Genomic DNA, 16,844 nt, shown 5'->3' with positions numbered 1-16,844 from the left:
CTGATGTTTGCAACCCCATGGACTGTAGCATGCCAGGCTTCCCTGTCCACCACCACTAACTCCCAGAGCTTGCTCAAACTCAAGTCCAAGAAGTTGGTGATGCCATCCAACCATCGCATCCTCTGTCATCCCGTTCTCTTGCCTTCAGTCTTTTCCAGCATCAGGGTCTTTTCCAATGAGTCATTTCTTTGCATCAGGTGGCCAAAGTACTGGAGCTTCATTCAGCTTCAGCATCAGTCCTTCCAATGAATAGTCAGGACTGATTTCCTTTAGGATTGACTGGTTTGATCTCCTTGCAGTTCAAGGGACTCTGAAGAGTCTCCTCTAATACCACTGTTCAAAACCATCAATTCTTTGGCGCTCAGCTTTCTTTATGGTCCAACTCTCCCATCCAAAACTGACTACTGGAAAAACTGTAGCTTTGACCATATGGACCTTTGTCAGCAAAGTATTGTCTCTGCTTTATAATATGCTGGCTAGGTTGGTCAGAGCTTTTCTTCCAAGGAGCAAGCGTCTTTTAAGTTCATGGCTGCAGTCACCATCTGCAGAGATTTTGGAACCCAAGAAAATAAAGGCTGTCATGGTTTCCACTGTTTCCCCATCTACTTGCCATGAAGTGATGGCTTTCTGCCATAAGGGTGGTATCATCTGCATATCTGAGGTTATTGATATTTCTCCCAACAATCTTGATTCCAGCTTGTGCTTCATCCAGCCAGAATTTCTCATGATATAACCTGCATATAAGTTAAATAAGCAGGGTGATAATATACAGCCTTGACATACTCCTTGCCCAATTTGGAACCAGTCCATTGTTCCACGGCCGGTTCTAACTGTTGCTTCTTGACCTGCATACAGATTTCTCAGGAGGTAAGGTGTTCTGGTACTCCCATCTCTTTCAGAATTTTCCATAGTTTGTCGAGATAGAATTCAATTAAATTATGGCTAACACAGATGACACCACCCATATGGTAGAAAGTGAAGAGGAACTAAAGAGCCTCTTGATGAAGGTGAAAGAGAAGAGTGAAAAAGCTGGCTTAAAACTCAACATTCCAAAAACAAAGATCATGGCATCTGGTCCCACCACTCCATGGCAAATAGATGGGGAAACAATGGCAACAGTGATAGACTATTTTCTTGGGCTCCAAAATCACTGCAGATGGTGACTGAAGCCATGAAATTAAAAGATGCTTGCTCCTTGGAAGAAAAGCTGTAACAGACATATTAAAAAACAGAGACATTACTTTGCCAACAAAGATCTGTAGAGTCAAAGCTATGATTTTTCCAGTAGTCAGGTATCGATGTGAGAGATGGACTATAAAGAAAGCTCAGTGCCAAAGAATTGATGCTTTTGAACTGTGGTATTGGAGAAGACTCTTGAGAGTCCCTTGGACTGCAAGGAGATCCAACCAGTCCATCCTAAAGGAAATCAGTCCTGAATATTCATTGGAAGGACTGATGTTGAAGCTGAAACTCCAATACTTTGGCCACCTGATGCGAAGAACTGACTAGCTGGAAAAGACCCTGATGCTGGGAAAGATTGAAGACAGGAGGAGAAGGGAACGACAGAGGATGAGATGGTTGGGTGGCATCACCAACTCCATGGACATGAGTTTGAGTAGGCTCTGGGAGCTGGTGACGGACAGGGAAGCCTGGCATGCTGCAGTCGCAAAAAGTTGGAAACAACTGAGCAACACATATTAAGTATTTAATTACTATTAGTATCTCCTCTGCACAGCCCCTGCCCGAGAAATTTAGTCTTAAAGCACGTTTAGATAGAAACATACGCTTTAGATAAAACCTACGCTTTCTTGGTCAAGTTCCTTAGTGCCCTTAAGAAATAGAGAATTTAACAATATACATTAAAGACTGTAACATGACAAGGAGAGCCGGACTAAATGGCCTGTGAGTTTCCCTTTTAATTTTGACTCTACAATGACTGCTATAATGGACTTAAAAAAATTTCTGTTTTATAGATAAGAAAACGGAAGCTCAGGGTATTTAAATAATTTGCTAAATGTCAAGTCACATTCAGATAATCTCTAGAGACTAGAGACAATACTTTTAACAAATTATGGATTTTTTTTCAGGCCTCGAAAAGGTACAATTTATCAACTTTTATACAAACAGTTCTTGCTGTTTAAGACTCAGCTTAATTTTTTCATCAAAACCAAGTTAAGTTATCCTATTCTGTACAGATTTTTACTGATAAAAACCTGTTTCGATTTTTGTCTCTTCAAATAAACTTGCCAGTAAGGATTGGGTTTCCTATTCCTTAGCACTCAACAAATGTTTGGAACGTTTACCACAAACGTAGCATCAGCTGTTAAAGAATTCAAAAAGTAAAAAGCCTTCTACAGGCATATATGCCTAAAGCTGGATATACTAAAAAGAATTATGGAAGTTTTTTTAAAAAAAGACAAATGTTGTATATGTAATAGTCTACCAGGCAAGGACTCTTTAATAATGTCCTGCATTTGCTCTTATTTCAGAACATGAAATCTCAACAACTTAAACTGCTGGACCTAAAAATCTAGGGGAGATTTCAATATTTGAAGATGTTAAAACCAAAAGTTCCTAGTTGGTACAGACATACATATCCATGAGCCTTTCTGAACCCAAGGAGCATTGTAATGTTAACCTATTCGCTCACTGAGAACGAGGACAAAAGATGTGTTCCTTCATTACAGAAGCCGAACTTAATCCAACAAAAACCTTACTAGTATTTATTTTTAAAAATGACTAACATAATTGGCTCAGTTCCAGTTTTCGCTTATCTTAAAAGACTATGTACTCTCCAAAACCTGTACATGCCAGAGTTACAGCTAAGTGATTCTGGGGCCACCCTTGCTATCATCATGAACTAGAAGAATCCTCATACTGAAAAGTGGGGTGTTCCTGTCCTCCTGAGCCTTGTGGTCTGATTCTCAACGCTGAGGCTGGTCTGTTCACTAGGCTCTTTCCAGAAGAAGCCTTAAAACATAGATTCTATTGAGGAGGATATATTCCTTTTTAGAAAACAGTAACAAACAAAATCTAAGGTAACTGATCATTCTCTTGATAAAATACTTAGAAATCCTAGACAAATTTAGAACAAAAATTATTTTACAGTATAGCTCAGTTTACAAGAAAGGCAACTCTCTATGTGGTGGAAACAGAGAACTAAAAACCAGAATGGTCAGTGTGTGATATGATAACTGCAGCTGAATTTAGTTATTATTTTCATAACCCAGGGTTTAGGTATTCTCACCTAGGACAGAAGATGAGGTATAGGGCCCAAGTGAGGCAAAGACAGGTGACTCCCAACATAAAGGCTGAGACTCTTGAATAGTAACTTCAGTGAAAAAGTGGAAAATTAGTAATCTGAGAGTTCAAAGTCCTGGCAAATCCCTTCCAAGAGTTTAAGGTCCTTTATTATACCACCAGTGTAGTTCAGGAACTTCCAAATTGAAACATTAACATAAAAACTAGATTCAGACCAGTGTTAGCCCTAGAGTGCCTAATAGATAACAAAACAACCAAGTGGAAGGACATCCACATAAAAAAGTCACAGGGGCGCTTCATAGAGGAAAAAAAGTCACCATTAAAGATGACTTTACAATTAAATACTACATGAAACATAAGAAATAATTCCCTAGAGCTAGAGTCAGCACAGAATACAGCAGAAATAGACTCCTAAAAGTGTGAAATAAAAAAATGACTGTGAAAAAGAATATAATCTATATTTAAAATGAGTCCGACTCTTTGCGACCCCATGGACTGTAGCCTCCTACGCTCCTCCGTGCACGGGATTTTCCAGGCAAGAGTACTGGAGTGGGTTGCCATTTCCTTCTCCAGAGGATCTTCCTGACCCAGGGACTGAACCCAGGTCTCCCGCATCGTAGGCAGACGCTTTACCCTCTGCACCAGCAGGGAAGGCCCAAAAGACATACGAGAAGGAATCAAAACACTAAGGAGAAAATACATTAAGAAAAATAAAAATTTCTGAAAATGAGTAAAATAAAACTTACAGAATTGAAAAATGTCTTGAAATATTGAAATGAAAAGCAGATTAAAAATGGACACCTCAACAGGCAGTATAAGCAGCAGCTAAAGAATCTGTGCACTGGAAGGTCTTCATCAGGGTGTTACCCAGGGAATTACCAGTATATGCAAGAGGCATTAAGCAATGTGGAGGAAAGAATAACGTTTATTTATGTCCAATGACAAATGAAGGAGGTAAGAAATAGTTAAGAAATGGGGAAAGGATAATATCTGAAGAGAGAATACATGAGAATTTTCCAAAATTAATGAAAGGTATCAATCCTCAGATCAATAGGCATAATTCTTAAATAGAACTAGTAAACCTACATCTAGACACACTCCAAAAAAATGCAGAATACAAGAGATAAGGGAAAACTCTTAAAAGGACCAGAAGAAAAAGGCAGGTTACTTCCAAAGGAATAATTAGAATGATTTCTCAACAGCAATCATGGAGATCAAGAAGAAATGGAATATTTTCAAAGTACTGAAAGAAAAAAACATCCTTTCAATCTAGAACTCTGTGCTCACCTAAAGTATCAAGATTCAGAGCAAAGATTTTCAGACTGAAAAAGAATTTACTACTCACGATTCTTCACTGAAAAAACTATTAAAGGATATACTTCAAAAAAAGAAAGAAACTGAACCTAAAGAAGGAGGGAATGAGATTTGTAAGAAATTGGTAAACATGTGGGTTTATGAATAAGCACTGACTATGAACCACATTAATTATTTTCTAATCTGACATATAAAAATGAGGTTAAATGAAAATACCAGGCAATAGAAACACAGCAGATAGGAGAAATGAACATTTTGGAAGAACGTAAAGCAAGTCATATCGGAGCCATGGTTCTTAAACTTCGATGTGCATTGTAATCACCTGGAAGGCTTGTTAAAGCATGGCGTGCTAAGCCTTGTCCCTAATATTTCTAATGTAACAGATCTGGAGTGGAGACTGAGAATTTTCATTTCTAGTAAGTTCCAAGGTGATGCTGGTAATGTTGCTCTAGGACCCCTTTGGGAATCAAAAACACTTGATTTTTAGGTCGAATATGAATGTTAAAAAAAAGTAAAGGGAAACATAATAACTAAAGCATATTATTTACAACCCAAAGAAGGGGGAAAAGATGAATAAAGAAAAATAAACCAATCCCATAGAAGTCAGGGAAGTAGGAAAAAAACCAAATAAATACAACTAAGTAATCAATCACAATGAAATGAATGGACTAAATTCACTAGTTAAAAGACAAAAATGAGTTGATTCACTTTGTTGTACAGCAAACACAACACTGTAAAGCAACTATATTCCAAAAAAGACAAAGATGGACAGACTGAATAAAAAATAAAATTTTCCCATGCACTAAAATATACTGTAAAGTTATAGTAATTAAGACAATCTTGATAATGGCACAAATTGACCAATGAATTATGAAACCCAGAAATGACCCATGCAACACATGGTATAGTAGCCAGGAAACTGGTATCCATAGGAAAAAAATGAAATTGGATTCCTACCTTATACTGTACACAAAATTCAATTTAGAATTAGATACTTAGATGTATTTGAGTGTGAAAGCAAAACTTTAAAACTTTTAGAAGAAAATATAGGAATAGGGAAGGATTTTTTAAAAAGACACAAAAGAGCTAACCTAAAAAGATGAGTAAATGTAACTACCTAAGAATTAAATCTGTTTACTAAAAGACACTATAAGAAAGTAAAAAGATAAATATAAAAAACCTGATAATTATAACACCTATAACAAAAAATTAAAATTCAGAAAAGATAAAAGAACACATGCAAATCTGTAAGACCATCAATAATACATTAAAAATGGGTACAAAATACAAATATTTCAAAGAAAAAACATGATCAGAGATGTTCAGCATCATTAGATATCAAGGGACAGCAAGGCTTTCCTCGTGGTTCAGTGGTAAAGAATCCGCCTGCCAGTGCAGGAGACACAGGTTCAACCCCTGGTCCAGGAAGATCCCAGAGCAGTAGAGCAACTAAAACCCATCTGCCACCACTAGAGAGCCTGTGTGCCACAATTACTGAGCCTATGCTCTGGAGCACAGGGATGGCAACTCCTGAAGCCCACACACCCTAAAGCCTGTGCTCTACAACAAGAGAAGCCTCCGCAATGAGAGAAGCCGCACAACACAACTGGAGAGTAGCCCTCCACTCCCCACAACTAGAAAAAAACGCCCCTCAGTAATGAAGACCCAGCAAAACCGAAATAATTTTTTTTTTTTAAATCAAGGAACTTACAAATGAAGACTACAATGATTTATCATTTAAAACCCATTAAACTGCAAAAACAAAATCGGCAAAATCAATGTCACAACATACATCAAAGGTAACTATTATATCCTGTTAGTGGTATAAATCATTAAAACTACTTTGGAAAATAATTTAACATTATTTTGTGAAACTGAGCATACCCTGCAACCCAGCAATTTTACTCCCACGTGTACTCCAGAGAATCTCTTCATTTTTACTCCACAACACGACAAATGCTCCTGGCAATAAGGGTTAGATTAGCAAAGGCCTGGCAACAACCCAAACTCCATCTACCAGAAAATGGATACATTACGGTATATTTCCACAACAGAATTCTGTACAGCACTGAAAATGCATAAACCATAGCTATAAGCAACTTAATAAAAGCAAAACAAAACAAAATCATTTTTTAAAAAAAGCTAAAAAAGTGATACACTTTACAAAATTATTTTTTTAAAGGCAGAGATAGGAAAAATCTGTGTCAGCAGTTACGGGGAGTGGGGATGACAAGTGGTTGAGATGAGGAGGAGCATCTCAGTGGACAGTAGTTAGTGATAATGGTAGAGTTCTCAGATTGGGTATGGGGGTGGGATCATGATGCTCGTTAATATTAATATGCCTTATAACTTAATTTCGTAATTTAAGTAAGCATGCTTTACTTAACATACATACATATATTTTTCTATTCTCTGCTAGGTATGAAATACATTAAAAAAGTTAAAAGGGAGTGGTAAGACTAAATTATGCTAGTTGATACTGATTGCAGTAGGAACCAAATCCCCAGTACTTACTGGTCAAGGGTCTTATAATAGATGTCCAGATCCTTGTTCACAAGCTCTGTTGTTCTCATAATAATCATCATTTCCCTGTACTTTTCCTCAGCATCCCGAAATTGAGGTTCTCGAAGTTCTTTCTTAAAATGAATAATTTCTTCCTCATAACCTTTCTGTCGTCCTATTGCCAAACTGTGATTTCTTTTTATATTGTCTATTTTTTCTTCCAACTTCTGATGTTCACTAGGAGGGAAAATAACAAATGAGGACCATTTTTAGATTTTAGCAGCCTACAGTAGAAAAGCCAGGTTTCTTCAGCTAGATCAGTGAATCATCCTCTTTGCGGTCAGAACACAGTCTCCCCTTGCTTTTTAAGGCTTCAGTACTACAGAAAATTTTCTTCTTTTCACATCTCTGAAGCATCCAGGTTTCTAAATAGCTGATTTGTGTGTGCTGAATAAAGTACTCTCATAACATGTGAACACTGAAAAAGTTCCTGATGTTTACACATTAACCTAAGTAAAGTACTTCTGGCGATTAATATTACAAATTTACGAACTTCTCATTGTGAACTAAGTGCACAACTCTGAGCAGTTACTAACAGGTTTCATCAGTTTGTTCACAGTATGTTAGACAAAATAAAATTTTATCTCAAACTATTAATTTATGCAGTAATACTACTAATAGTTTATTTTCCTCTATGAAAACAAAATTTCTCTTACATAAGTATAAAAAGCATCACACTGATCAAAAAGTAAAATACTTAAACTTTTATCATAACTTGGTAGGTAATGCAGATTTTAACATATGCATTAAAAATTTTCATTCAACAATTACTTATTAAATGTCCTCTTATTTGCCAAGCACGCCTCTCAAGTTTATGAATATACTTAAAGAACTGGCCTGATTTCTGTTTTGTTGACACTGCTGTTGTGTCCTGGTTGAAGACAGGTTTGAAAAAGAGCAGTTGTGCTTAGCAGTCTGAATGAATGTGAAAAGCACTTTTATGTGCCAATTACAGAAGGAATTATAAAAATATCTGATTTTGGTCTTTAGTAGCAAGGAATATACGGTTTCATTTAAAGGCTTTTTCTATAAGCTTTCCCCCCGCCCAACTTGGCACCAAGAGCACCAACAGTACAATGTTAAATAGTGCAGCCTGGAAGCTAGGATATCTGGGTCATGTTCCTGGCTTTCATTCTAATTTCCTATTATCTTTTTTTTCTGGGTCTCAGTGTCCTAATGCATAAAAAACAAACAGGCTGAAAGATAAAGAGCTCTTCTAGTTAAGTCTTATTTCCTTGATATATGAGATTGAAAATGGCCAAACCAAGAGAACTTACAATAACACAGGAGTAACTATTTGTTAGGTTTTAATAACTAAATTAAATTTCAATTTATTATATCTTTCAGAAAAACATAAGCATTCTTTGATCCAGATTTCTTTGTGAAGTCAAGAAGAAAAATGAAAATTCCATAAGGAATGGCTGAATGAATGAGTATATCTAACCAGCTGAGGTGGGACCAAAAACTCTGGCTAGTACAACCTTTAACACCAGACTAATGCCTCAGCATCAACCAGCTTCCTACAGAACTCCTAAGGCAAAGAAACCAAGAATAAAATCTTTTCTGCTGTAGCAGGAAGATAGCAACTATAGTAAGTATCAACAAACCAGATGAAAGAAGAATCTAATTAATCAAAGGCTCTGGCTGGCACATAATTATACCCGGGACCATGTACAATGGGTCACCAAGGACAAAGAACTGGCTGTAGCTCCACTAGCAATTACAGAATGCGTAAGCACTGACCCAGGCAGGGTTCAGAGGCCAGATAGTCTTTCTATCATTAACTTGTGAAGCAGGCTTGCTAAAGTCTGTGAATTAGGTATTTTTAATACTGGCTATCACTGCATAGTTACAATGTGACTATAAATTCTGTGTTACTACTTCTTCAGTAATTTGGTTTATAAAGCCATTAAACGTACTTGTATGCAAGTGCCCACCTTCTTTCAAGTTTGAAAGGACACTTTGGCCACAGGTTTAAATTCTTTAAAAAAAAAAAAATGCATTGAATATATTTCACATGTCAATAATTAGGACCTTTATTTAAACTAAATATTTTTAAAAACGCACTTTTTCATTTGTAAAACCTGCATTTGACCCATTTCCTTCAAATGTTGTTTTCTTTCTTCTTCAACTTCTTTTAGTTCTTCATTTCTTTTTCTTAAAGTAAGGTTATCCTGTAGCCACCTTTCTTGTATCTAAATGTAAATATTAAATTCATTAACAAAAACAATCAAGTTACCAACATGTGATTCATAGCAGGTAACTAGCAACAGGCAGTTACCTGCTATGAATTCTGAGTCTAATGAGTCTAATTCTGCCTTAGACTCACGTGTAACTCGGCAGAGGGAGAAGGCAGTGTAAAGGGACCTCCAGGCCTAGACAAATCTGGAAGGCCGATATACACACAAAACAGACATTTAAATGATGAGAGAAAATGCTACAACTAGATTTTCAGTATTTCATACCTAGGCCCCATAGGATCATCTTTCCTAAGAACCTCAAAATGGAGCCCACTGATCTAAGAGATACAAGAGAGCAAGACTACTATCGAAGACTCCCCCACTTTTTTTCCCTAGTTGTATTTGTCTACTAACATGTGCCAAGACCATTATATACTGTATGTCGGATAAGATCTTTACCTTCAAGCTGACAAGGCAGTAAGAAATTTCACAAAAATAGTATGTCTATATACTTGAAGACATTTTTTTCTGGCCACTGAATTGAACTGAAAAACTTTAAATTTAGCTGTTCTTGTTGAGTAGTTTTGTCCTTAAAAAGCAACCATTAAATCATCTGGTGGCAGCAGCACCACAGTTATTTCAGTAGTTTCCCTGGTGATTATAATGGACTATGTTGTCAAGAGACGAACAGAATACAATTTATAAGTTGACTCTTTGCAGCTTAGGGAGAAAAAGTCTTCCTGCAAAAAAATGGTGGCTTGGCCCAAAAGAGCCTGAATATAAAAAATTTACCTTAAGTTTGGAGTCAGGCCTTTTCAAAGAAGACCCTTCTACAGCAACCTGAGAAAAACTCAGTGTGGAGGGAAGTGGGGGTGAGGGGAGGAGGCAGATCTTTGATAACATTTTGTTGCCAAAGTAATGACACCAGAGTCACCACGGTTTTGGGAAGTGGGAGATCAGAAGGGAAGCCACTTCTCTCACATGCTTAATGTTTACATCCAATCCTGCCCATCTATAAATCACTATTCCGAGTTTTGCTGGTTTTTTTTTTTAAACTTCATTAAGGCTCCTTTCAGTCTTCCTAGAACTAATAATGTAAATTATACATATCTATTAAAGGCATCATTATAAGCTAGAGACGACGAAAATGATATAGTTGTAAACTACCTTTTGTTGCCAAGGCAACCTAATGTACCACCACAGCTGCTATGACTCCCTAAGATTCTTCCATGGGGGACTATGCTTATACTTCTTCCTTATTAGGAACAAAAGAATGTGGCATTGCTTGCTTTTATCTAACAGAACAATGGAATTTGCTTTCATGAATACCTGAAAGGATTCTCTGAAGGGCTATCACATTCTTAGGTGAGACTGATTTTTTGTGTGAAATAATGTTCCTGGTCTGTTAGCCTGCACGGTCACCAGAAAGCTAGAGATTTCTTTCTTTCAGGTCAGCTTCTGATTGCTTTTTCATTCAGGAAGACAGTATACAGCACAGTAGTTAAAGAGTATATAGGCTTTGAAGTCAGGTATACCTAGGCTCAGATCTCAGCATTGCAACTTTCAAACAGGATGACTCGGGCAAACTAGTTTAAATTCTCTGAGCCTCAGTTTACTTGTAACATAGGGATAATAATACCACCTGTCAAGAGAATTACTTTGAATATTAAAATAGTTATTGTATATAAAAAGTACTAAATACAGTGCTTAGCTCAATAAGCTAGTGAAATATTTTTTGGGTCCAATCTGTGCTGTACTTTAAGCAGTAAAAATTCCAGTTACAGTCTTCAAAATATAAAATATCAGAGGAAGGAGATAAAGTATCAGAGAAAACTAGATGCAGTCATAAAACTGTTTTTCCATTATACTAGCAATTTGACAATGTAGGGTCAAGTTCGACTCTGTTACTTTTATGACCTTTGGCAAGTCAGGTCACCTCCAGTTTCCTTCATCTGAAAAATGAGGAAGATTATTAAACTTCCAAATTTTTAAATTCTGTGGAGTAAATTAACAGGGCTTAAGTACATAAATATGCTGTTAGGTTCTTCAACTGTTTGATAGTAATCCCAATCACTCAGTTCAGAGAGTAGTTAATGCATGCGGTTTGCCACCTAAAGGAAACATGAAAATTAGCTGCATTACAGGTACCTGTGATAGAGTCATATGCTGAATAAACTACATTCCAAAATTCACCAAAAGTCTAGTTGGGGAAAATGTCACTTATAGAGCAATTTCCTGAAAGCTATACAGTGCTCTGACTCAGGAACTGATATACAGTTAATGGGATACATCGGAACCCCTGAGGACCTTTAACAATACATGCCTCTGCCCATGCCCCAGAGCTTCTGATTTATTGATGTGGAATGGAGACAGATGTGTATTTTCAATAACCCAGGTGATTTATTTTTTTTAATGGAGGTGTAATTCATATACCATAAAATTTGCCACTTTAAAGTGTACAATTCAGTGGTTTTGGTGTATTCATAAAGTGCTAATTCCAGCACATTTTATTGCCCCCCCCCAAACTCCACACCCATTAGTAGTCACTCTCTATTCCCTTTTCTCTCCTTCCCAAGCAACACTAATCTGTTTTCTGCCTCTATGATTTGCCTATTCTATACATTTCATGTTAATAGAATCATACAATATGGTCTTTTGTGACTGACTTCTTTCATTCAAGCATAATGCTTTCAAGGTTTGTCCAGATTAGAGCATCTATTATTTCCTTACTTTTAATAGTTGAGTAATATTCCATGAGGACTTCCCTGGTAGCTCAGACGGTAAAGCGTCTGTCTACAATGCGGAAGACCTGGGTTCGATCCCTGGGTCGGGAAGATACCCTGGAGAAGGAAATGGCAATCCACTCCAGTACTATTGCCTGGAAAATCCCATGGACAAAGGAGCCTGGTAGGCTACAGTCCATGGGGTCACAAAGAGTCGGACACAACTGAGTGACTTCACTAATATTCCGTGACGGTTAATTTTATATGTTAACTTGACACCACAGGGTGCCTAGACACTGGTCAAACATTATTCTGTCTATGATTCTGGGTGAGATTAAAATTTAAATTGGTAGACGGAATAAAGCAGACTGCCCTTCCTAATGTGGATGGGCCATATCCAGTCAACTAAAGACCTGAACAATCATCCTGCCTGACTGTATGAGCTGGGATGGTGTTTTTTTTTTTTCCCTGTCTTCATATTTAAGGTGAAACCTTGGCTCTTCTTGGATCGAGAGAGTATTTTAGCTCTCCTAGTTCTCAGGCCAGAACTGCACCATCAACTCTCCTAGGTCTCCAGCTTGCCAACCACAAATCTTGGGAATTCTCAGCCTCCACAATCACTTGAGTTAATTCCTTACGATAACTATCTTTGTCTATATCTTTATCTGTATTTATCAGTCTCTTATTGGTTCTGTTTCTCTGGAGATTCCTGGCAAATATATATGAATATACCACATTCTGTTCATCCATTCATCAGGTGATAACCACTTTGGGCTGTTTTCCATATTTTATGCAAATATATTGGAGCGGGCAATGGCAACCCACTCTAGTACTCTCACCTAGAAAATCCCATGGACGAGAAGCCTGGTAGGCTGCAGTCCATGGGGTCGCTAAGAGTCAGACACGACTGAGCGACTTCACTTTCACTTTTCCGTTCATGCATTGGAGAGGGAAGGCAACCCACTCCAGTGTTCTTGCCTGGAGAATCTCAGGGACGGGGGAGCCTGGTGGGCTGTTGTCTATGGGGTTGCATAGAGTCAGACATGACTGAAGTGACTTAGCAGCAGTGGCAGCAGCTTGCAAATATATATTTTAAGTTCTTGGTTATATACTTAGGAGTGGGGAAAACCCATGTGATTTTGATAGGTGCCTATAGCTAACTCCAGTACTTTGGCCACCTCATGTGAAGAGTTGACTCATTGGAAAAGACTCTGATGCTGGGAGGGACTAGGGGCAGGAGGAAAAGGGGACGACAGAGGATGAGATGGCTGGATGGCATCACCGACTCGATGGACGTGGGTTTGGGTGAACTCCAGGAGTTGGTGATGGACAGGGAGGCCTGGCGTGCTGCGATTCATGGGGTCGCAAAGAGTGGGCGACTGAACTGAAATGAACTGATAGCTAACTTTTGCTCTCCAAACACTCTAACGTTTATTTTAGGCTCCAAGCATACCACCTTCTACAGAACCTTCCTCAGGGGATAATAAAGGTACTGAAACACACTGTAAAAAAAAAAAAGGCCTCATGAAGTTTGTTGAAGACCTGGTTTCCATTAATCTATACAGTGTCTTCCTTTCTTTCCATGAATGCCTACAGAGACATTTTTCTCTGGTCTCAGTCCAAGAAACTGGTTTGTTTTTAGTTTTGAGACAATGTGAATCTTAATTATGACTTTCTCTTTTCATGTGACTACTGAGATCTTCAGCAAGCATATCAGATTTCATGGCCTACATTTTATATACTTAGTACTCTCCTGCTTCACTGCTTTCTTCTTATCCTTATTTCTACACTGTTTCATTTTCTCATTATTACTTAGCACTGCTTTATGTAAATAATTAGTAAACAACTTCTAAAACAAGGTAGGTTATAAAAGTAAACTAATGTAGTCAGATCTACTAAATTTAGACCATCAACTTGAAAAGGGTCACAGACTGGTATTATCTTAATTATCTCTATATAGTTGTATGGACTTTATTTATAGATTGTGATCTTAAATAGAAAACACTCATAATAAGCTAATGGTAACTATTATATATGCAACATGAATTTATATAGCATTTATTAGATAGCAGAGATTCGATTTACCTCTGACTGATACTCATATGGGAAGGACTGATGCTGAAGCTGAAACTCCAATACTTTGGCCACCTGATGCAAAGGTCTGACTCATTTGAAAAGACCCTGATGCTGGGAAAGATTGAGGGCAGGAGGAGAAGGAGACGACAGAGGATGAGATGGTTGGATGGCATCACCGACTCAATGAACATGAGTTTGGGTAAACTCTGGGAGTTGGTAATGGACAGGGAGGCCTGGCATGCTGTGGTTCATTGGGTCACAAAGAGTCGGACACGACTGAGCGACTGAACTGAACTGATACTCATATTTAACATTCCTGGCACTATGGCCAGAGAATCTGTAGATATGGCTAATCTTTAAAGAGATTTTAACCATTATTTATAACCAAGTGTTTAAAGCATTCAAACATCAAATTTTGTTCAAAACAGCAAAAACAGAGAAATGGTATAGTTTTTAAGGATATTAACCATTATGTTCATATAAGACATGTTGAAAATTATTTTCTCAATGTGATTTTAATTATACAGTAGAAATTAACTTCTTTAATAGAGAAAGCAAATAAAGGAATCAAATGAAAAACAATATAGTCTACTTACAACATTTAAGAATAACAGAGAAGTGAGACTGACAATTGTCAGCAGGGGAGGGAGACTTTTATGTTTTTATGTTTAAATTTTTACCAAGGAAGTCACTTACTGAAAACAAAAAAGGAAAGAAGAAATCATGATGTTATTAGAATTGCTTTTCTCAGGGAACCCTCCTACACTGTTGGTGGGACTATAAATTGGTGCAGCCACTGTGGAAAAATGGTATGGAGGTTCCTCAGAAAATTGAAAACAATTACCATATGAACCAGCAATCCCACTCGTGGGCATACATCCCGATGAAATTATAATTCAAAAAGATACATGCAGCCCCACCTTCACAGCAGCACTATTCACAATAGCCAAGCCATGGAAGTAACCTAAACGTCCACTGACAGATGAATAAAGATGTGTACATACATATGGAGTATTGCTCAGCCATTAAAAAGAATGAAAATAACTATCTGCAGCAACATGGATGCCACTAAAGATTACACTACCTGAAGTCAGAAAAACAAAGACAAATACCATATGATATCGTTTATATAGAGAATCTAAAATATGATACAAATGAACCTATGGTGGCACAGTGGTAAAGAATCCGCCTGCCACTACAGGAGATGCAAGAGATGCGGGTTCAATCCCTGAGTCAGGAAAATCCCCTGGAGAAGGAAATGGTAACCCACTCCAGTATTCTTGCCAGAGAAATCCCATGGACAGAGGAGCCTGGTGGGCTACATTCCATGGGGTCACAAAGAATCAGACATGATTGAGCATGCATGCACACACATGAAACAGAATCATAGACACAGAAAGACTAGTGGTTGCCAAGGGGGAGGGATGTGAGAGAGGCTGGGGACTGGGAGTTGGGATTAGCAGATGCAAACTGGTATACAGAGAATGGATAAACAACAAAGGCCTACTGTACAGCACAGGGAACTACATCGATATCCTGTGATAAACCATAATGGACAAGAATATGAAAAAGAGTGTGTATGTAATACATAACTGAGTCACGTCACTGTACAGCAGTAACTGACACAACATTGTAATCCAAATATAGTTCAATAAAAAAAAGAATACAATCAGAAAAAAAATGTTATGCTCAAAAAAATCACAATAACTTAAGTTACACTAAGTATACTTTTTTTAAATTTCCTTTTACAAATGAAAATGTCTCTTTTTATCATGCCACAGGAAAATTTGCTTTGTCTCTTAATAACGTAAAAGAGAAACATATTTTTTATATAAATATATACATAAGAATTGCTTTTCCCTACTGTTTTCATATCTACTCAATGCAAGTATTGAAGAGTAAAAAATAAAAAAGGTAAGAATGTTACTGGTATAAAAACCACCATAAATCATCAGCAAAAAAAGGACCTACCTTCTGTGTATCAATATCTTGTCTCATGATTCCCATTTCCTTATTAATCTTTTCTTTGTGTTTATCGCATTCACTTAGTTGAGCTATTACTTTATTAAGTTCAGTTTCTTTTTGCTACAAAAAAGAAAATTTAAGTATAAGAAATAAAAATATAAACAAATCATTTTAAATTATATTCAATTAAGTAGTTTTAATTACCTTCTTATAGTCATCTTTTCCATCTTGAATATAATTCTCAATGTCTTTCATGTAACTGTGAATATTTTTAACCTTCTCTTTGATTTCATTTATCTGTAGAAAAATGTTTATTAAATATTGGGCGTAGGCATTTAGGAAGATTTATTTCCAAGGAATATCTTATATTAAGGTAACAAAAACTTAACAGGAGCATACAGTGAAACATGGGCTTGGAAGTTAGAAACGCTGGGTTCCAGTTTCCATCACTGACACATTTTATCTCAAATCAAATTTTATGACCTCCCTTTATTACCTATGGGATTAGATTAAAAGCTCTCAATTCTCAAACTTCTATTAATAGTTTAAATCAAGAAGCAAAATAATACCAAAAAAGTAAAATAATTTACAATTAATCCTTATTTAAAAAAGATTATGTTACAAATATCATTTTATCATGCTTTTAATTTCATGTGAAATATCAGTGTCCAACTTGGTGCTTTTAACATAATAATTAAAAAAATGTTTTTGATAAATATATAATAAACAAAATCTTACTTTATCTTGTGCTATTCTGTGGCTT

General features: G+C 36.9%; 1 protein-coding gene across 1 annotated transcript in view; it reads right to left on the bottom strand.

Moving 5' to 3' along the window:
* Nucleotides 1–16,844, bottom strand: part of RAD50 (RAD50 homolog (S. cerevisiae)) — a 108,426-nt gene that overhangs the window by 19,075 nt on the left and 72,507 nt on the right. The window contains exons 17-21 of the mRNA XM_010828422.1: nucleotides 16,820–16,841; nucleotides 16,286–16,378; nucleotides 16,088–16,201; nucleotides 9,205–9,332; nucleotides 7,090–7,314 (exon numbers count right to left, since the gene is read on the bottom strand). Of these exons, the coding sequence (XP_010826724.1) occupies nucleotides 7,090–7,314; nucleotides 9,205–9,332; nucleotides 16,088–16,201; nucleotides 16,286–16,378; nucleotides 16,820–16,841 (582 nt within the window). The remainder of the gene's footprint in view (nucleotides 1–7,089; nucleotides 7,315–9,204; nucleotides 9,333–16,087; nucleotides 16,202–16,285; nucleotides 16,379–16,819; nucleotides 16,842–16,844) is intronic.

This window comes from Bison bison, unplaced genomic scaffold (genome assembly GCF_000754665.1).
Source record: "Bison bison bison isolate TAMUID 2011002044 unplaced genomic scaffold, Bison_UMD1.0 scf7180017864492, whole genome shotgun sequence".
In the NCBI taxonomy this organism is placed as follows: domain Eukaryota; kingdom Metazoa; phylum Chordata; class Mammalia; order Artiodactyla; family Bovidae; genus Bison; species Bison bison.
The sequence above is the reverse complement of the archived record's forward strand: the minus strand, read 5'-3'. Positions and strand labels throughout refer to the sequence as shown.